At 46.4% G+C, this 22,698-nt stretch overlaps 2 protein-coding genes across 2 annotated transcripts in view; one reads left to right on the top strand and one right to left on the bottom strand.

Annotated features, from left to right (window-relative positions):
- LOC143366758 (trypsin-1-like) overlaps window positions 1-22,698 on the top strand; it is a 356,002-nt gene that overhangs the window by 147,327 nt on the left and 185,977 nt on the right. The gene's annotated exons all lie outside the window — the stretch shown is intronic.
- LOC143366727 (protein O-mannosyl-transferase TMTC1-like) overlaps window positions 1-22,698 on the bottom strand; it is a 187,481-nt gene that overhangs the window by 37,224 nt on the left and 127,559 nt on the right. Inside the window, exons 7-10 of the mRNA XM_076808045.1 lie at window positions 8,308-8,497; window positions 3,076-3,197; window positions 2,574-2,738; window positions 1,620-1,733 (exon numbers count right to left, since the gene is read on the bottom strand). Coding sequence (XP_076664160.1) covers window positions 1,620-1,733; window positions 2,574-2,738; window positions 3,076-3,197; window positions 8,308-8,497 — 591 coding nt within the window. The remainder of the gene's footprint in view (window positions 1-1,619; window positions 1,734-2,573; window positions 2,739-3,075; window positions 3,198-8,307; window positions 8,498-22,698) is intronic.

Here is a 22,698-nt window from a genome sequence, read left to right as displayed (position 1 = left end):
GTGAGACATCACGTTTTGCTGTTTGCTCGCGCGCACAGCGCATTAAGGGGTTACCTACCGTCAGCAGGTAGAAAAAGAATAAATTCTTTGGGAATTTATTTCAGAAATTACATGCATATTTTTATGCAATGGCTTTTGTAATTAGATGAGGGGCATTTTAATAGGTTACTATATTATGTTTTGGTATAAAAATATTTTGTTATTGCAAAATTACAACTGATTTCCCGGAAGCTGTTTTTAGACCGGTGACCACGATTTCTTCAAAACCGCTTCACCAATCTTTCTGAAAGTTTGTACGTTTCTTCTAGACATTCAAATCTAGTCTTTAATCGAAGCATTTGTTTTTCCAATGCATAGTTTTTATTTTATGGATGAAAAATAAGTGCTTTCTTCTACGAAAGTCGATCATTTCACTTTAAACATCTGCCATTTTGTCCCAGATTAATATTTTATAAGACGGAACGATTAAAGACTAGATAAACTATTGGACTAACTAAATCTTCTTCGTTTCTTTATTTCAGATAACCCAGTTCCGAATAATGTTGGTCACCGCAAAACGTGTTTCTAAAAACAGCTTCCGGGAAATCAGTTGTAATTGCGCAATAACTAAATATTTTTATACCAACACATAATATAATAACCTGTTAAAGTGTCCCTCATCTGAATACAAAAACCATTACATAAAAATTTGCATGTACTTTCTGAAATAAATTCCCAAAGAATTGATTCATTTTCTACTCCTTGACGGTAGGTAACCCCTTAAATTCCCATTTTTGCGCGTGGCGCGCCGAGAGCATCCCGGAGAAAACACGGGGTGGAAATTCATCGGTCATCGGTGGCTTTATATCGTCCGCGGCAGACGTCGCCGTCTATGGGAAGCTGAAAGCCCCTTTCGGCGGGAAACAGTCGGTCTACGTGTCTCTCCGAGCGATTCAGTTTAATGCAAATAAAAGTGGGGTAGTTGGAAGCGGCAGCGGACTTAACGGCGGCTTCTCCGGGGAAAAGGGATGCCATTGAACGAGAGGGGATGATGTCGGCCGATACCGTCTGCGCTTCTGACTGGAAAATTGAAAACGCCGCGCGTGTATGCGTTTGCGCGAGTCATCGTAAATGATCGTCTCTTCTTTTCTGTCTATCTCGTGGGTAGAAAAGAAAGTCACGCGTGGTTACCTAGCAAAAGGGAACGTGAAAGGATCATTTCAGTGAATACGGTTTTGTTCGGAATTTAGTAAACCTCTGGCGAGAAGGTGAATGCCGCCTGTTGTCCACCACGTCCCTTCCGTCGAGCAACAGCTTCTACTTTTTCTGAGATTCAATGCAGAGGTGATCTGCAATGTATCCGCTAAGATGTTCATAATTTATCTCATCGCTAGAGGTAAGATGTTGGTGAATACTACTTCAACTATGCTTCTACACTGAGTGCACAGTGAATGTACAAGTTCACAAGCAGTTGCACATTGTATCTCTTTAAAACCTGCATCCTTCCTGCACGCCACCCTAAAACAGCTCGAGTGCTTTTCGGTGGTGGGCAGTGCTAATTGCCTTGTCGCGGTAAGAAGTCAACGACAACGCATTTGTAGGACTCTGGAGGAAATGGAGGCAAGCGTCGAGGTACTCACCAAAGGGCCAGCTGGTAATGCAGAATGGCACTGTTCGGTTGCGACATGTCCCTGAGGAAGTTGGCGAAGTTGTAATGCATCTTAGCGTTGTGGGGGAGAGACCGCAGGCCCGCTCTGCAACAAGGCGAATTCGGGGGTCAGGCGACCGGTGCCGACCCACGACACCACCTCCCCTGGCGCCTTCCTCTTTCTCTCGTCACCCTCCCGCCGTTATCTACGCCTGATGCCTTGCGCTTCGTATCGTCGCGCACGGTCCAATTGCTCCCGGCACAACTTTCCCTCGTACGTGTAAGCACGGGCCTGGCGCGTAGCCAGCGGCGTTGTTCGACTCGTGACGTAGAGCCTCTCGTAAATCTTCACGGAATTACTTCGCGGGACGACTCTCGAGAAAGGAAGCGCGTCAAGTTCGCTGGTCTTTGGAACGAAACGAATGTAACGCGACAGATTTACATCTTTGCAAGGATTTTTATCGAGAGAAATCGAATTGTGCTGTCTTTGGTTCGAATATGTGGGGGAGCGTTGACATTTTTAAGACGAGATTAGAGTTCGTTGTGTCGATAGCTGTAGGTACAAATGAACGTGGATAACTTGTGCACTGCGCAGTGGGGAAGTTTTTAGGTTTTGACCACGAAAATGGATACAGTTCTTCAATTGACATTTGTATTAAATTTGTAAAATTAAAAAATTTCATTTCTATAGTTTTAGGCATAAAATCGCAAATTTCCCCAGTCAAGTTACAGAGCTACATTGGTGTCCAAACACATATCAGAAGAGAGTTTGGTTTCTTGAATTATTGAAGTCAGGGGTGCTATTGTTTTCAATACTTCTAATTCAGGACCATGCTATGTCTGCAGGTATCGAAATTACGACCTTTAGGTCCATTTTTGGGGAGGGTTGGCAGATTTCCCGAGATTTGTTAAGAGTCTCACTTTTTTGGTTTCTTATCAGACCAACCTGAGCAGAGTCTCCCTGGACGTCCAATCCCTATTCCGAAGGACCGTTTTGTAAGATCCCAAGATCAGAAGCACCGCTATTCCCGCCGTTATCAAGCTTCTTCTGCGGGAAATCGCCGTCCAGCTGATCTGCATCCCGTACACGACCAACAGGATCCATCCAATGCTGCAAAGTTAATTATCAACCCGAATTTCCTTTTCGCGTCAACGTTCACACGGCGGTGGAAGCCGATGCTTCCATTTCAAGCTTGCAAAGTGGGTTAGAGAGTTAGCTTTACTACTTAGGGAATAATGCAGGACGCACTGCAAAGTATGGCCGTAATTTGAGCGTTAAATTCAGCGTGTAAAAATAGTAAAAGGGAAAGTTCCTCGTGCTGTTATCCTGTTTAGTTGCAGCCACAATTTGCGAAACTGCCCACGCAGTAACCAACGCTCGCGTACACCCGATTTCGTGTTAAAGTACAGCGATCTAGCCCAGGAACATGGCGAGAAATTAATATTACCTGGGCATGTACAGCACTCGTTCCGCAACGACGAATCCAACGGTAATAAAAAGATTGGATGCGGGCAGGAACGGCAATACCAGGAACATCCAACCAAGAAGGAGAGGCGGATGCCTCTGTTGCTGGAAATGAAAATGCAAGTTGCTGCTTTAGACGCGGTAGGGAAGCGTCCCGCCTTAGAATTAAATTGCTCCGCCGCGGTATGTTGCGTTAGACGCTAACTACGTATTACATAAAGCTTATCCGATGAAGGGACTCAACATTGCGTTTCGCCACTGTTCCCTATTCCCCGCGCTGGGAGTCGAATCTATCCAGTAACGTTTCGCCAAGAAAATCTGATTTAGGTGAGAACGGTCGAATTAAATGATTAATTAAACTCCGAGGGAAATTGATCGTGGATATGTTGCTATCAGAGATCCAAGGTTTGCCAACTGCGAATAATAGCACAAGCCAACCGTATTCCACTTTCTCAATCATCTTCTGTTGCGAACTGCGAGTTTACTGGTAACAGTGATATTTCAAGGGAGCGTAATGTATCAGCAGTCGCAATTAATCAAGTGTACGAAGAAGAATTGGAGGCGAAGAAAACAGTGGAACACAGCGTGGCCGAGGGTGATCCATCCGAACGCCATAATTTCAGAATGATTGGTAATTTGTCACTTTAGAAAGGTGAAAGAAACGGAGTGGTCAAAGGAAGAGGGATGGAACTTACGCGTCGAAAGTGGAGGAAGAAGATCTGGCATTCAATTTTAATAAGATCGATTAAAGCGAGTGCTTTCAGTGGTACTAATTGAAGGTTTTTGAATTTCCACTGCATTGTAATTCTAATGAGCCTTAATGTCGGCAATAATACTCGCGTTAATTCAAACATTGAAAGCGCGAGGAAACAAGCCAAGTAGACTCTATTTGAAATGGAACTTTTAGATAGATGCACGTTGATTATATATCATTAGCTTTACTACTCGGCTTCAACCGAAATTCAGATTCTGATTTTATGAAAAGAAAACGTCTTATCTCTTTTTTGGTGAAAATAGTCACATTCGTCTGGATTAGCTAGGCACAATGAGCGGGGGCACATTTCGTGACACCAGAGCTTACCGTTCGTAAGTTTTTAGGCGACAGACGAACACACAAACACTTTCTGCTTTATGTATTAAGATTTAAACACGAAAGAAATATAATATTTCAGACGGCAGGCAGTATGAATATTCAAGTGACTGAGAGTAATGATGTAGCCGAGGAAAGTGAGGAGTCATCATCCATGGCGTACGCGATAAAAGCGACGGAAGGTTCGTCGCCACGGTTCAAGCGTCGGAAGTTTCGAGGGAAATGATAAATTGCAGGAAAGTGAGTGCAAGGTGGCGATAATTCCGATCGTGCGAACATCGATGTGCGTGAGACGTGAACGAAGGGAGATGATCCTACAATCGTGTAACTGGAAGGTGTCGGAGGAACGCGTCTTACCATCTGCGAGCGCTATTAATCGAAGACAACGAATCTGGGATGCATCCTATCACGAGTGATCGAGCTACTTTGAATACCAAAACAATCGGCGAAGCACACCCTTCGGACGCAGATGAGAATCCAATTACACGTCGTTTACCTCAAGGATCCGCAACCGGTAGCAGCGCATGAAAGCGACTAATGAAATAAATGTGAAGAAAGGTGGCGAAACCACTTGTAAATTCACATTCGAATTAGCCAGTATGAATTTAGAAAGAGTGATTTAAGTTGAATTACACGCGGAAGTATGAATGGAGGGAATGTTTACCGAAGCCTCCCTGAACATTTGCATGCATTTTTTAATAGGAACGAGGAGGATGCCGAAGAAGCCCGCGACCTACTTTCCTCGGGCCGGATCATCCAAAGAATCCAGGGAAGAAATTTCAGACGTTAAATTCGTAAGGGAACTGCAACCTAGTTTCCCCAAGTTTGCGAAACCACCCGCAGAACTAGTGTATAAAAGTGAACCTTTTGTTCCTTTGAAGCCATTTAAACCGCGGCGCAATGAGAAAAGAACAGTGAGTCCCGCGCCGCCCACATCGTCTGCATCCCCGAGCGAAGTTTTGAAGAGCGAAGTCACGAATCGGCGATTTAAACGCAGCCTTGCAACTGCATTCTCATCTGTGTACTTTTCCGGAAGATGTAAAATAGTAGCGAGTCGAGGAGATGTACGACAGTTCGATCGACGAGGGAGCATCGAATGTTTCGAGGGAGGAGAATAGGAGGGGTTGCAAACGCTGTTGGCATCCACTTTGGTCAATAAAGTCGCGACACTTGGATAGGGGGTAATAGAATTTAAAGCGTCACGGAAATTTTTCTATTCTTCGATCCCTATTGGAGACGTTTATTGGCCAATCCTCATTGAGGCACGCCATTAATCGACCGTCGATCCACTTCCAGCGGACGATCGTTTTTTTTTCCCACTCAGATTGCCGCCGTTCGTCACGACCAGCGCGAGCAAATAAGCTCGAAAGATGGGAGGGCAGATGATGAAACGATTACCGGACCGGAAATGGATAAATGCGAGGCGGGAGCGGCGGGCAGTTGTCGCCGCGTATTTCAAAGATGTGTTCAGGCGCGAATCAATTTCAGGTCAGCAGTTTTGTGATCACCGCTGCGTGAATTGTACGTGCGTTTCAATGGGCCGGGATGTAGCACAACGAATGGGGCGAACGGGAAAATTACTGCCTGACATATTTGCATATCGCTCTGGATCCGAAATGGAATGATAGGCTCATAGAGGAGACTACGGTATGCGAGCAAGCTGTTTCTTCCTGGCGATGATCGATTTCCCGATACCTTCACTGACGCCAGTGGAATACTCAAAGCCCCACGATACCGTATTTAACTTAAACTGATAAAACCTGCGAAATTTTCTAATCAGAGTCACTAAACGCAAAGTGGAGATCAAAGGTTCCATTCGCACTAATCGCAGCAACCCTCCTTGCAACAAGCATCCACTCAACCATCGATTACTTTCTACAAAGCCTCAGTCAACTGTCAAAGGTCACAGCAAAGAGGAAGCCAGCGCCGTAATTCTAATCACTTTTACAAGAACGTACAAAAACATCCACATAGGATACGACCAAGTACATACAACGTTCCCTCGTTCACACTCCACAAAACACTTTCCCACCCTCGCCTTCAACGTCAGGAAGCTCCAAGTTCGAAATTCGACCGTCGACCCACAAAAGCCCTTTTCTCGGTCAGAACGCGACACATCCAAGAGCACTCTTCCGCCCCTGCTCCTACATTAGAGCAACGAAAGTCTCCTACCCCGTTTCCCTTTCCTCGCTGCGAAGTGTGTCAAAGACGTGTGCGCGCTGAATGAGGACAATACAGCATCGAGAACAATGGGGGATAGGCGCTATTACAGAAACATCTCTCAAATCGGATGTTGGGCACAAAGATTATCGTGAACACGGGGGGAGGGGAGAGCGGCCTCGTTCCTCGAAAAGAAAGAAGAAGAGTGAAAGAGGAGGCATCATCCGCTAGCAGTTCCATCTACGCGACAACGGTAGCTTGATCTCGGTCGCGTCTAACTGCTTCTCTCAAACGGCGTGCGGAGGAGAGAGAGCGCGCGCGAAGGGGTTGGTGGGGACGCGGGGCGAGAGGACGTTAAAACCACAGATATGGCCTCCTTCGAGGGAAGTGGCCGCCAACCCCCCGCGGACGGTAAACCTTCAAGAGGTCATTACGCTGAACGCTCAGCCGCGTTACTGACGGATGACTCCGCCGACGCGAGAGTTGCAGAGGGTAGGGGTTGGCCGCCCCACGCCGGTTCAGCCGAGCAGTCGGTGGCCGACGGGAAACTTTCTTTACGGCTTTCGAGTGCAAGTAGTACAACTTCATCATAGGCGGCCGCGTCGCCCGCGAGGGCCGGCGAGCGCGAAACTTTTGCGGTTCGTTGGCCTCGAGCGTTCGTGGTCGAAACGTTTAACGGCGGAATGACTTCTTGCGGACGATAACTGGCTGGTCATTTAACTTCCTGCTCAACGCTGGACGGAGCAGTTAGTCGCGGCCTACCTCGATTACAGGAAGCTTTTTTCCTCTCGACCGTACGTTCGAAGCGGGTAAAACAAACGCGGGCAACTCAGGCGGTGGAAATTACGTATTTTTTAAATGGTGAGAAGCGTGACTCTTAGGGCAACTTGGAAAAGACGAACCATTGCTCCGGGATGCATGGTTTACGAGGGAAACTATTTTGGGTATTGATCGAGTATGTACGCGCGTGATTGAATGACGTGTCTGACTATTACGCGGTATTTCCACTAGCGCTCCGACTTTCGTGAACGAGCTATTCCACGTCAAAACGAATAGATGAAAAATTTAGTTTCACCGATTCGCTTAAAAATTACAGCATTTGTCGATAACCTTGCAGAAACAGAGTATACTGAATTTCAACGACCTATGTCAAATAGTTTTCGAAATATTTAATGTTAAAGTTTCGAAAATTCAAAATCGGCTGACGCGTCATCACTTCAACTGTAATATCTCGGTCATTTTTAAAGATAACGCCACCGTCTTATATTCATATTAAAGCCAAAGGAATTCTTTCTCCAAACGTATGTAGAATATTTTGTTTATTGTTAATAAACTTAACAGTAATCGATGTCAAATATTCAAATCGCGATTTTACATCGTTCCAACCCACGGTTCGGCTTGAAAAAAATACCATTCGACTCTTTAAGTCTTTAACTAATAAATGCCTTTTTCAGAAAAGTGGAGAGATTTTGGGAACAGTTAAGAAAAAAATAAAACTTACGATAGTGCCGTCGGTGGGAACGATGTAAAGTCGCGATTTGAATATTTGACATCGACTACTGTTAAGCTTATTAACAATAAACAAAATATTCTATATACGGTTTGAGAAAGCATTCCTTCAGCTTTAAAATGAACCCAAGACGGTGGCATTATCTTTAAAAATGGCCGAGATATTACAGTTTAAGTGATGACGCGTCAGCCGATTTTGTTTCAATTTGCGAAACTTTAACATTAAATATTTCGAAAACTATTTGACATAGACCGTTGAAATTCAGTATACACTGTTTTTGCAATGTTATCGACAAATGCTGTAATTTTTAAGAGAATCGGTGAAACTAAATTTTTCATCCATTCGTTTTGACGTGGAGTAGCTCGAACGTTCTCGACGGCGTAGCACGGGTAATACAACGTATTGATGTATACTGTCGATATATTGGTCGAATGGAGAATCTCTGATAAGCTCACCTCGAAATCGGAGAAAGCTTTGTACGTGAGAATGAGACAGCCACCGAAGAAGAGACAGGTGGCCAGATTTCTGGTGTCGGCCAAGGAAGCGACCAGAGGAACGGATCCCATCTGCCAGTCATGTGACAGCGTCGCCGGGCACAATAGCAGCCAGCAATTCAGTGCTGCCAGATAGCAGAACGTCAATAACCTGAAATGAAAAAGAACAGGTCGCTCGTTAACGGTCCGTCGTTATGCAATGCGCAAAAATTGATGTATCGGATGAAAGATTGGTGGCGCGGCATTTTCGCGAAATAATCGTATTTCAGCGCCGACAGCTCCGCTCGAGCCACGTTTATTACACGTGCGGCTTATTACTATCCGAAAACGTCAATCACGTGTCACGGAGGCGGCCGTTCGAACGTGTCAAAGCCAGACCCGTTAGGAGTGTTAAGCAGCGAATTCCGTATTGCCCACTTTTTCAACTATCACTGCAAATGTTTCGTCCCTTTATACAGTTCCGCTATATTTCCGAAATCCTTGATTTTCAAGCACCTAGAAATGTCCACGCCAGTCGCTTGCGACAGTCTCCCGAATTTTTCAAAAAAAAAAAGAAACAACCTTGTTCCTTTGAGTCACCCAAATCATCCCTCCTCGAGTTCCCGTCGAGCACATTACCCCCGCACAAAGCAGAATCGATTTCCACCGATATTCGAAGCGTCCTTGATGCAGCGTTGCATTAAATACCCACAGACTCGTCCGTCCGCCGTTCCACTCGGGCAATTGCCGTCGATGCTCATCCGTTCCCCTCGATTCACTCGTTCCTTTATGCACGCACGAGTCGAAGTCACTTATCAAGCACCGTACCTTGCCCGTCGTCACTCTCTTTCGTCACGGCACTGTGGTACTTGTTTCTGGCAGTTTTCCTCCCCTACCGTCGTGTCTGATTAAATTTTCCGCGTTCCCGCGCAAATTGGCCGACCAGATACTTGGCGGGAGAAAAGAGAGCTCCAGCAGGTCCCGGCGCTTTGTTCGACTGGCGGTGACGCTGAAGAGGTCGAGCGTCGCCGCTGGAGGGCCACCCTTCGATGCTGACGCGGGGCTTCCATTTTCCCGCTATCAGCGTCTACCGATATAATCACCGATATAATGCCCAGGCAGCCGACGAGCGGGCAGCATCTTCGAGGAGGACGGCCTGGGTGTTTCGTCGCGCTTAGAGGCGGCTTACTCGGCAAGTCTATTGTTTGGGGGACATGCCGACACGCGCACAGCCATCCACGCAACGTGTCGTTAAATATTCGCGCGACTGTCGGCCCCAAGTCTGTGCATGATCCCCCTAATCGCCTTCGACGTGGAGCATGGCATTGTCAGGCCCGGTCGCGTGCACAAGTGCAATCAAAGTGGAAATCGAAATCGAGTCGACGGCTGCGCCTCGACAGGGAGAGCGGGACAGTTGAAGCGATGGTCGGCAGATGAGCGAGAGTAATCTTTCGTTGGGATGACCAGTATTTTTATTAAGATTTGCAGCAGGAGAAGGTGCAATTACTGTTCCCATCCCTTTGATCTTCAGAAAATGTTGCTCTATGCGAATGATGTGTACTTTGTGTATTACAGAGTGATAATTGCTTTGTGAGAAGTTTGGCAGCGAATTATTCGAAAGTTTCCCTGGAAAAAGTAGCTGCGGTGAATGGCACTCGCGTTTCACCATCCTCACTTAACGTGCCTCCGTTCGTGTACAACACGGCCGGATAACGAGTCCCGTGTACGCTCCTCTCATTTTCTGGATTTAATAATGCCCGGCGAGAATAAGCCCAAGTGCAATGCGTGCGTTGCATTTGGCTTTATGACAGAATACGTTGCGCCGAAATCCCGAGGAACGTAATTATCCGCATTAACGAAGAGCGCGGGAAGAGAGCATCACACACGAATGGAAAATATGAATACACCGAGGGGCAAAGTGGCATTGTTCTCTCTTCCAGTAGCCCACCGCTTTCGCGCGCGTAGAGAGTAACGCGTAACGTTTCCCGCTTTCACCGGGCACACGTGCGCCCTTCAACAATAGAACGTCGCCGAATTTGTTTTAAAAGAGCCTTCACTCTGGGTTATTAACACCCTTCAAGCGAGTGCCCCGCGACGCCTTTCGTTCAAAGCGAGACACTCGTGGCACAGAGGCGCAGCGAAACGACTCTCCCATTGCTCTCGCATTTACCAATGTCGATTTGCTACTTCGATTCAATTTCTGAACTCAACTTCTTGATCCACTGATAATAAACGACGACCCTAATAATCTCAACCAATTACCGTTAAAGCTTCGAGCGCCCCGCGAGGACATAAACCTCGCGTTAAGGGCCTTAGGAGGCCAGAGTATAGGTATTCAGGCAGAACGAAGGGACAGAAAAGGACGTTGCGCTGCATACGTCGCTTAAGCGTTTCAAGATACACATTTCGGAGATCGATTCGCCCCTGGAGCGTCGTCGCCACCGACGAACTGAGCGTATCATCCCGTTCAACGTGGTCGAAAGTTGCGCATCGCGTCGGTCGACCGCTTTGAGAACGAGTTCCCCAACAGGAACGACAGTGCGCAGCGGTGCCATTATGTGCACAGCAGCGGCGACACGCTTCAGACGAAGGATATGGGACACGGTACAAGGGATACGCGGTATCCCGAACTGCATTGCGGTATACTCGACTTCCCGCTGAGCAAAGATGACCTTCCGACTCTGGCTTCCGTCACGGTAAACTGATCCCGGGGCTTCGACCCGGTACAATGTGTCTTGTGTTTGCCCTTTTGGGGCTGGCCACTTTCGAGACGCGAAACCCCTTGATCTGGAGTACTCCACACTCCGGTTAATCCTTCGAAACCACTCTTGTTTCGGGATTGAACCGGGTGGAGATAGTGGAGCGGTCTATCGGAGCTATACTCACATACCAAATTAATTTAGTTCTCTGTCATATGAGGAAGAACTGTTCGCATCGCGATGTGAATAATTGCCACTGTTCTCTGACTACTAGTTTCGACACAAAAGAATAATTGTTGAGACTAGACTACTTAGACCCTAGTTTCTCTAATTCGGTTAAAACTATAGCTTTGTTGTTATTCTGTCTCCTTTTTATTTAAGGGATTTATTACCCAGAATGGTGCCAGAAGTACGATGCAAGGATTTAAAAGAAACGGAACGACTGTTTGCCTGGGTCGCCTACGCTACCTAGACGAAAGAAAAGAATTTTTGAAGCAAACGTTAAGGAAAAAAAATACGACGATATTATTTTCTTTCGCGGAAGATTAAAATTTTAGGGCCCCTAATATCACGGCAATTCTGGCCCCGCGTTAAATGTTTTAAAATCCTTATGTCTACACCTCCAGCGAAGCGCGCGCTGTCGTATCGCGCTTCGGAGTTTCATAACACCATGCCCGCGTATAAAACGCCCCCTTCGCGAATCTAAATGAAATGTAGATCCAGCAAATAGGTTAATTGTTTGATTCGAAACTACTCCTGTTTCGCGGCGCTCGTCTGGCGAATTAATTTAATAAATCCGCGCTGTTTTACGATTCCACGTCCAGAGTGCCGGCGAGATATTGAATTTTAAAGAGGAGCGCCGTGCATCTGCCGCTTTCAAAAATGTAAAACAACCGCTGGTCTAGTCCGCGTGCTCCGTTTCGAGAAGAAAATACACGCGGCAATGTTGCCATTCCAACCACCGTGTGCAACCGAAAATGCTGTTCACCTTTAAAATATCTACATGCCAAAAGGAAACGCGCGTCGTTCAAAGCGTTACAAACTACCGCGTTAACTTCCAGAGACGCACGTTTCTTTCGACAAAAACGCTCCTGCAGGATCGATCCAGTAGAATACACCGAAGCTGCTCGTTTCCACCGGGCCCACCCCCTTGGATGTAACGCGTTACGCTGTCAGCGCACTAATTAATGTCTCCGAGTGAACGTAGGAAAGACAAGAAAGAACGAATCTGTAGCCTCGCCCGTTGCAAAAAGCAATAACAATAATGTATTCCACTCGGTGGCCGGCGATCTCTTCTCCCGTATCATTTTTCTCAGCACCTGGCTGCACACTTTTATTTCTGCTGACGTGATTAATGGCTCCGGGCGGCTTAAGAAACGTAGACTCGGGAGATGCGGGAAGAAAGGCTGACCCGAAACGTCAAAATAATAATTCGGGGTATATATCAAGTGGCCCGGGCGCTCGCGTTACGTGAAAGGGCTGGATTTTCTTCGAGGGGGCGCAGGGCGAGACGGTTCTCACTATTCTAAACTGACGTGCGCGCACACACGCGCACGTTACTCCGAGCGACAGCGATTTTTACAAAAACCTGCGCGCCGCCGGATATTGCCGCGAACGTACGACGAATACACGTCGGGATTTATAGGCTTTTATTCGTTATTTCGAACGGATGCATATTGTTGCACTCTTTTCGCGCGACGTATGAATCAAACGCTGGAGAAAAATGATGGTCTCGGCGACAGGGGAACGCATCGCTGCGACTAACGGAGAAAGGGAATTGATTTATTAGGTGTCTGTGTCTTAATGTTTGAATGGACCAGAATATGGGCAGGATGGGTAGAAGGATTGAATGCTTTTCTATCGATGCAAGCGAGATTGTTATATTCGTGCCTCGTCTGACCTGATTTTCAGATGTAATAATAGGAACTTGATATATACACCACGTTTCCTCGAATTAAGTGGTTATACTTAGTCAGGCGGCCGAAAAGAGGCGAATGTTTGTGAATTTTTTTTGAAAAAGCGGAAGCATATATTCTTACAGAACTTTTTGCACTTAAAAGAGCAACATTTAAAGAACATTTGGTAATTTTTTCGTGGAAAAATATTTAGGTTTATAATAAAATAACAACCCACATCCAAGAAGTCTTTTTAAAAATTTGCTTTTGCGGTGAGCACTGCCATTCGGAACCAGATTATCTAAAATCAAAATACAAAAATGATTTCGTTAATATATTATTGCATCCTCTGATTGACGGAGGAAATTTCGCAAATATTAATTTAAAACAATACCGCGGCTATTTAAATTTTAATCCTAATTTTTTCGTGTAAAAATCACGCGAAAAGAATCAGGATTTCAACTTTAAATAGCCGCCATATTGTTTTAAATTAATATTTGCGAAATTCCCTCCGTCAATCAGAGGATACATTAATATATTAACGCAATCTTTTTTGTATTTTGATTTTAGATAATCTGGTTCCGAATGGCAGTGCTCACCGCAAAAGCAAAATTTTTCAAAAGGCTTCTTGGATGTCACTTGTTACTTTATTATAAACTTAAATATTTTTCTACGAAAAAATTACCAAATGTTCTTTAAATGTTGCTCTTTTAAGTGCAAAAAGTTCTGTAAGAATATATGCTTCCGCTATTTAAAAAAAAATTCACAAACATTCGCCTCTTTTCGGCCGCCTGACTAGGTATGAAACTGTAACTTCATTCGACAATCAAAAGTGTATTTCAATCTCCCTTGTCATGATCGTTCGCCTCACACTCGAACACAAAAATCGCGCGGTCCTCGACATCGCAGTACACCGTAACGCCCCGCTGCTAAAGTCCCTTTATCACAAATTGAAATTAAGCAATTACAGTGAAAGTTCCGGGGTCTGGCGATACGTTGGAATTGGTTCGGCGAACTAGTGCTCCAACGAGGAATTGTTAATCAACTTTAGGTAGAACATTATACGTAAAGACAGGGCTGCTTAAAGCTCGCGGAACTTTGGCCATTAGGGCACACAATGCGTAATATCGGTGTGCAAACTTAACGGTCGCGTGAAAACAAAAGAGACACGAAGAAGTATAGGAAGTAGTGCCCGCGCAGTTATCCGCGGCGTTTCGAGCTCGCAGTCTTTCTCGGCGTTCCTTCTCGAAAGGACTCGAGTACATTTGCGTATGCTTCGGTCCTATCTCTGCGCCGTTAAACTCGATTGCCATTGAGGGAATAAGAATATATACCGTTCTGCAGTCTGAAAGGCTCTAACAGGTAGCCTTGTACCCCGGTTTCGGTTTGGAATTGGAATACAAATCGACAGGCGGGACTGGGGTATATTCCCGACACGTAGCCCGTGTATTAGGAACGAGCACTTTGAGTTTTATGGTCGTGAAATTTGAACAATGAGCGCGGGCTATTCCGCAATAACCGTACGTTACGAAGCGTCATTACGCCGTATTAGTATTCAAGCAGTTCTACCATTCTTACGTTTCATACGCCGCGGGGTGTACATACTCAACGTTCGAGCGATCGCAGTGGAGTACCTCGTGGCTGACCAGCGAGAGCCGCGCGGAAATATTAGTCAGACGAAATGGAAGAGAACGCGGACGGTGTGCAGCGCGATTCTATCGCCATACGCTGTGAAAGACTCTTTCTTGAATTTCAACCAGCGACACAATAATGTAGTGAAAACGAATCTTACTTGACCGAGATAGCTGTACACGAGATATACGCAGCAACCGTGAATGGGGAACGGTAGATACTCTGAGTTACGGAGTCGACAAGACACGATACATGCCAAACCATGACGTTTCTAAAGTCCTCGACTATCCTTGTAAAATCAAAAAGGTGTGGAGGGTGCCCCATGTTCCTGAGGTCCTCAACATCCCTAAAGTTTTCAGGGGTTTAAAGTTCCCTGAAAGTGTTCTACTACACTTGGCGTCTGCACTGTCATTGGGACCTTCGACAGCGACAGTATATACCATGAAGCTTAATAGGCTTGTAGTGGTTTGATCAACTACTTCGCCTCCATATTGGAGACGCGACTTTTCGGTACGCTTGGGTTTTCCTCCGTGGGCCTGGGTGAGTCAGGCTATGACCACGTATGCATCTGGCAGCCAGGCTCGCCCAGGTCGGGGTTTTTCCAGCGCGAGAACGCGTTTTTCGCGCCGAAATTTGCCGCGCGTTTTCGGCGTCGCTTGAGGGACGCGTCCCTCTGAGAGGGCTGTATAAATAGCCCTCATTCACCCTCTGACTCTTACCTGCCCTTAGAGGTAACGTCTCGCGTCGTGTCTATCTGTGATTGTACAATTCCTTCGCTTGTGTATTTCACGTACATCTTCGTTTTTATATTAAAAAGAGTGTGGTGTTAAAGTTATATTATATTTTCCTCTAACTCCCTCAGGCTCTTCCCGTAAATAAATAATTAGATAAATAATGATCACAAGGTCCTACAATAATCTCCCCAATTTCACACAGAAAAAAACATGACTATTCACAAACACCACGCAGAATGCAAGACGTATCCGTTTCTCGAACGAATAAAACTTGTCAGCCGCTAAACAGTGTACAGCAATTGGATTTGTCGGTGCATGGAGGTCGCTTAATTAAGCATGCGGGTGTACAGCTTAGGAAGCGAGACCGATGTTGATCGTTTCCGACATTCGTGCAGATCAATCACGGCCTCGCAATTCGCGAAACGAGGCGCGAAGTGAAAAGTTTAATCGACGCTCGCGTGATGTATCCTCGAGGCCGCTGTCTCGTTCGCTTCCATATCGTCGCGCGTAAGTAACTTTGATCTTCGGCGAGTGCACGCCCTCCGCGCCCTTACAAAAGGAATCGCCCCCCTACCCGAGCCAGCCCTGCGGGCACGAAACAGCGCGAGGATCGATTCCCGCAGCGTGTGTACTTTCTAACCATCCGCCGGGCGACTCGAAAGTAAGATTAATCACGCGCATAATGCCGGGCTTCCTCCAGACACGCGAACGCCACTCGTTTTTCAACGACAAATTAGTCACGTGCCGCGGTATCCATCTCTCCTTCGGTGGCGACGATGACCGGGCACTTCTTGAATTCAGTTTGCATAAATCGGGACGCGTTTCGCTCGCTGGAAAAAAAAACGTTAATGAAATTCTGTTAATGGTCGTAAATAGTGGGTTAAAAAGGGGGCGAGCGAGATACGCTCGTTAATCCGTGTCTCTCGTGGCACGACGGTAGCCGGAGTTTTTCTTAGCGAGTGCCGTGGATAATTTGAAAAAGACGAGGTGGATGTTGTCCCCGAATGCAGCTGAACCGGATGATCTTAGCCCGCCGCGGATGAATGGAAATGGATGAACAGAGCTAAGCTACAAAGTGTCTCTTCTAACAGGCAGCCCTTTTTATGAGATTGACTCAGCTGGGCCGCGGAACGGCTGCTCTTGGCGCGGAGGAAACGAACTCGTCACCAAGTAATTCCCTATTTCTTTCTAAAGCCAACTTTATAATCGCGTATTTCTCCAGATTTAAAAGATTACGCGAAATGGACATGCTGCGGGGCTTTCCAGACGGTGTACGTATGTACATAAGCCTCCCTTCACTGAATCACCACCGTGCACCGCTTCAGATCTGCTACCCTCAAACTCAGCGGCACAGCAACGACCTACAAAATTGCGTTCCACGCGCTACAGCGTCGATCATAAGTAGCATTGTTAAATCCAATACGTCCGTGGTGGAGCGAGATCGATATTCATTACGGCCATCGATGAAAACTTTGCACGGCGATGCTGAACGGCGCCGGAGGGAAACGCAAACCGCTCCCGTAGATAGCTCGTTAGCAACCGGCCCCGTCGGTTCACCTTTAACGCCGCTCTGCCTATAATGACATTTCGCCGCGTAAAATGTGTAACGGAATTTCAGGCGAGCAAAAGCCACGCGAGATCTGGCTGGCTAGGGAGCGGGCGGCCGGGAAACGACGGTGCGCCACGAGAAGAGTGACGGCACGGGAAGAGGTCCCTGTAATGGAGGTTTATTGGCAATTAATCTTGCGGACCGGATGTGCCCGCTTCGCCGGGCACGATACACTTCCGTCTCGCCTAGCTACCGTTAAACTGAGGATAGATGTATTGCATCGTCGCACGGAATCAAACGTTGCACAGCCCCGTTCCGCCCCCCGCGCTGTCGATTGCCCGGGTGCTCTCATCGCGGAGACTCGTCGGTCCGCTCTGTCGATACCGATCTTCCTCTGCGCGTGCAGGACTTTGTCTCGTGACCGATCCATTGTCGCGCAGCATCCTCCAGATACTCCCCAGGCGCCAGTCAATATGATCGAGCGAGGATGCGGGGGCTGAAAGGCCGCGACGCGGTCTTCCGTGGCCCCGGTGCATTAGGGAAATACGAGTGGAATGAGGATTGTATCGTGGCAACTGTTATCGGCGACGTATATGCAGGGTCATTCGTTAAAAATGCAACCTACGCGCGCGCGGACAGGTGAATTGGGAACAGCGCCTCACGCACGCGTTCCACTACAACCATTGTCCGGCCTGGCGCACAGTGGTACATAATGATATTTGTTCAAATCACCCTACAGGTCGTGATTTTTCAGAAAACTTGACGATTTTTTTTTTTAAATTCTTCGCAATTAAATTCTCTATCGATCTGTCCGGCCGAAATTTTGAATTTCGTTGCTGATTTTTTTATATTTAGCGAATTATACAGCAGTTTTCGAAGATCATTATTATTATTATTATTATTATTATTATTATTCGTCTTTATTATTTGACACATCCAGAGAAGAAAATAATACATAAAGACAAGCGAAGTAAATGGCGAGGCTGCAGTACAGTACTGTTAGAAGCCTAACCATAACTAAATAACTAACTAAATGACTAAAAACTAACTAACATTAAGAAACTAGAAAGTTATTGTGACGCATAATGTAACCTTATATATCACCATTTAATTTTAAAAAAAAACCTCAAGTTTTCTGAAAAATTACGACCTGTAGGGTGATTTGAAGGGAGGTTGTACGAATGGTGTATTTCGACGGGGGCTTTCGACTACGCGCGCAATGGAATGTGAAAAATGAAGTGATAGGGTGTGCTTGTGTGGTGGTTTTAGTTTCTGTGGAGGATGTTTTCGGGGTGTACAGATGAGCGATAAGAATAAGAAGCGGTTGTAAGTGTAGACGAGATATAGATTCGTTTTCAAAGTACAATAATCTGGAATATATTTTATGAAGAAAGAAAGTGCAATTGAAATAAAAATATTCTTGCGAAATTATCGGCACCCCTCTTCCGTGTTTGCACGTTAGGTTTTGCTAGCAATGGCCACAATTAGCCATAACTTTCACGCCTTCCGATGTCAAGCACAAGAAGCAGGCATCAAAGTTCCCCTTTAACCGACAATCCCTGCGTTGGAGGTGAAAAAAGTAATGGATCGAAGCCAAGAGCACCGCACGGAGGTGTTGCCTTCAACTCGAACCACCCCTCTGCCTCCCAGACTCCCGGCCCTTCTTTCCTCTGTGTCGCGCTGCATACCCCGCCGCGAACCCTTTTCTCTCATCGAGAGGCGAGTTTCCTTCGCCCGTCGTTAATGACCGTGTACGCATTAATTCAACCCTCCCGACCTACGACGCTTTTTAATTGAACGTGCACGCGAGCATCGGGACTCCTCCGCGAGCCGTGAAGAGGAGAATAATTACTGGCGAGCCGAGGGACGATAACGTCGGCTATGCTTAGGCTCGAGAACCCTGGAACAAATACTGAAAAACGATCCCAGACCACCCGCCGCGCTCGCGTCAGAACAGAAATGCTTCACATTTACGTTTCCTCCTATCGATCTGTCACCCTTTGTACGAGAGATCCCGCTTCGATGCTCCTGCATTGTCTTGCTGTTCTGATCTATGCTTGTAGCGAACAGTGCAATGAGAACCGGGGTTAGAACATACGGGAAGTGTGTTCTCGTGGTGTAATTTAGTGCATTGATAAACCAGCCGATGGCAGAGCGATTCTGTTGCCTAAGAATCTGAACGCGACTGGTTAAATAATTTGTGACCTCTGTCCAGTAATTACAGATTTAATTAAAGTTCATAGCTAGCGCGTTAAACATTACTGGCTTCCATTTGCAAGGTGTTAAACAAGCACCACTCAGGTGGAGTACATTGTCTTTAGGGGATTAAAACGATGGAAATGTCAGTAAGGGATATGCACCGTGTAGTAGATACAAGAGGATTATACAGGGTAGGGTAAAGTAGCCGAATATGAGACCCATTTCTTAAAAATATCATAACTCTTGACTGAGAAAACTTTTGTTAAAATTTGATACAAGTTTTAAAAGTAGAATATGTATTCTTTAGCAACCTACTGAAAAGTACTATAATAAAAATTCAGTTTCTGCATAATAGAATAAAAATGAAAGTCATTCAAATACGCAGATAAAAAATATGGGTGCCTAATATGAGACCCATTTTGTTTCTTCCTGAAACTTATTTTTTCTTTCTTTTTTTTATAAAGTCGACACGTGAAATCTATTTCTTCCCTAATCAAGACCTGTGCAAAACAAGCATTCTGTAACATAATTTCCTTTCTTAATCACTTTCATCATTCAGAACAATTTCTTCTTCACTCTTAGTAGAACTTTCACGGGTCTCATATTTGCAAACAATAACATGATAACTACTAAGTAGCTTCGATGTAATGATATACAACTAGTAAGTCTTAAACTCCATTGCAAGCACTGTACAACTTAACATTTTAGAGGTATTTGTAAGTTAATCGAATCACTTCAAAAATTTTCTGCAACGTATTTCAGAAATATGTGCTTGCTCAAGCCGCTCAATTGATTACAATACCACTGTGCGGATAAAACAACTAATACACAGTCAGTTAGTAAAGAAATAGCATCGCTATGATATTCAAGAGTTCTGTAGCGAAGATAAGCTAGAGACTCATATTAGGAGATGTCGTCATATTCGGCTACTTTACCCTATATTTACTGATGGCCATCGAATGCTCTCGATACATTATTAGGAGGCCAATGGAGCTCGAATAGCTCGAATATTCCGCATCAATAATATTTCCCGAATTGTGGGTGGAAAGTTACCACGTCAGGGTGCTCGATCGATCGTGATCAAATTGGTTTGCTCGTTGTGCGTTAGCGTTCGTTCCAATCTCATTGTTCCTGTTCAAAACATTACTTTAAAGCTTCAGTGAAACTGCTTGGCCGATTGGCAGCAGTAATTTTCTGACATTTCAAGCACGTAATACAATGAATAAGTATTTTGGGCCGATGAAAAGAAATGATTCCTGAGTAAGTATTTGTCCCTGCACGTTCTCAAACCGAAGGTTGTGGTCACTTTAGCGTCGCGAGGCCGCAAGATTTATTCGCGTGACTACCACGTCGCATCGCTCCGTGTACACACTCGGACGCGCAAGCCAGATAACCGCAATACTTCGTGTCATCTGCCAGATTACACCCAGGTAACACTTGCTATACGTGCCTTTGCTGCAGTTTGTATCTATCAGAGCGGCAGGAAATGAAAAGAGTCTAAACGGCGAAAGAAAAGCGCGCGCACAAGGCACTGGCAAACTCGACTTCTTTAAATGAAAAAGAACTTGCTTAACTTTTCTGCTTTCATTCCTTTGTGCCTGGAAAAGTGTGCCACAGAATAGAAATGTCTCTTGCCCAACAGTAAACCGTTCTCCACAGTCCCGAATATGTAACTGGAGCTTTCCCCCAGGGGGGATTAATAATTACAGTGCAGCCGGCTTTGAATTAATGACCCCGAAAGATTCTTTCTCGAGCAAGATTTTACCGAACCACCTTTGTCTCGTTGAATCGCCACGAGGGATCAAATTCTCATTTTCCAATTTTCCCCTTAACATCTTCCCCGCTCCTTTGACCTCCTGCGCCAGCGGAACAAGCTGACCAAGTTTGGCCATCAATTTCAACGACAGCCTCTATAATTAGAGTAAACTTTCAAGTGCGATAGAGGCTCCACTAACTTCGTCGATAGTCGGTGATAAATAATCAATGAACAACACGAGCAAGAGTATCTCGCTGCTTCGTCCAGCCTTCAATCACGATCTCTCGCTTTCCCCTCGCCCCCGATACCCCCGACAACCCTGCAAAACTGCATATTTCACGTCCATCCCCCGCAACTGACGTCCACCAGAGAAAGGGTGCGAGCGCACACAGTGCAACCTAACGTCAAGGCAGAAGGATCGACGAAACCTGAAACTGGCGTCGGTTCCCAAGCAGGCGGAACACCCGTTCCTTCGGGATAGAGGGGTGGCGCCACCGGGAACAGAAAGGTGGGCGGGGAAGTACAAGGCGGAAGACAGGGTGGTATGGCGGTACGAGGCGAGAGAATTAGTGGGTGGTTCTCTACGCAGATAATTTGTGGCGTGCAATCCCGGCCCAGCCATCTAGCTGGATAGCTAAGGCGTAGCTATACCCGTTTCGCAGTAATTTACCAAGGGGCTCCCTGGACGAACGAGTACCTACCCTAGCAGGCGGCGGGGTTGATTGATCGAAGACGAAGCATCGTAGCCAGCGAGTTAGAGGCAGCCGGTATCGGTGGAGGAGCGATGACGGTGACACAGTGGCGCGCAAGATCACGGAATGCCCCAGGAAACGCGGCCTAGGAACCGCCATCGCTGATTTACCTGTTCATCATCCTCCCTCGACGCACCCTTCCCCCGGCTACTGCGCCCAGTCCTGACGTCTATAACGTGCTCGACTGTGTCTGCTGTCACATTATAATGAATGCAAGACGTCGACGTTGATGATGATGAACAGAGATATCAGGATGCAGGCAAATATTCGGGTTCGGTTACGCGGCCACGGTGCACGGGACCCGTTGTCGGGGAATGTCAACGACATCCCCTGCGGTCTCCGTGTCATACGGCCCGGCCGTGTACCCGCTGTATGGTCTAATGGCGAGCGCGCCGACCAGGACTCGCCGGGAGTTGAGTTTATGACGCGCGTTGCTCAGCGGGAGGCGAAAAATATACGAGTGATAGGGGTTCCTACGTTCCTGTCAGTTGTAGGACATCTAACGTCTTACGTCTCCACAGATCGTACCGAATACAGTGCAGTTTCGACTTGGTTAGAACACCGGCCGCAGACTTGTTCTCAACCGAAGAAGTTTCAGTGGTAGTAAATCGTACACCCGGTATATGTTCCGCAATGGAGCAACAATTTCTTCGATATTACTTGAAACGCTATCAAAGAAAGGCTAAATGGTGGCGTTAAGTGCGCTAGGCTCAGAATACTCATTAGGAGGGAAGCTCGCGATTCGGTGCCGTGTGGAAACTCGACGCGTGGAGCGTTCACGCTCGGAGGCCGCGTATCGTTCGCTAATATCCTTGACACGGTGGGTACAGCCAGTGAACCGGCGCTACACGCCGGGAATACTAATACCCGCCGCTCGAATTCCATACGAATTTTGTATTACACCGGGTATTTCCAGTGAAATATCGGCGACGTTGCTCGTAAATCGAAAATGGTAATGGGACCCAGGAGCCGCCATTACCGCGAACAAGAAATCCCGCAAGGCGTCGAGATTTATCCCGCTCCCCGAGTCAACGATGATACATTATTCTCGGGCGTCGTTAAGACCGCAAAGCTAACCCATTATCGTTCTGTGACGTCCCATCAGAGAAAGGGGCTGAGCGAACCCTTGCGCCGCCGCTCGTCTGACTGCGCTTGAA

The sequence above is a fragment of the Andrena cerasifolii genome, chromosome 3, assembly GCF_050908995.1.
Source record: "Andrena cerasifolii isolate SP2316 chromosome 3, iyAndCera1_principal, whole genome shotgun sequence".
Classification (NCBI taxonomy): domain Eukaryota; kingdom Metazoa; phylum Arthropoda; class Insecta; order Hymenoptera; family Andrenidae; genus Andrena; species Andrena cerasifolii.
Note: the sequence above shows the minus strand (reverse complement) of the source record. Positions and strands in the feature narration are given on the sequence as shown.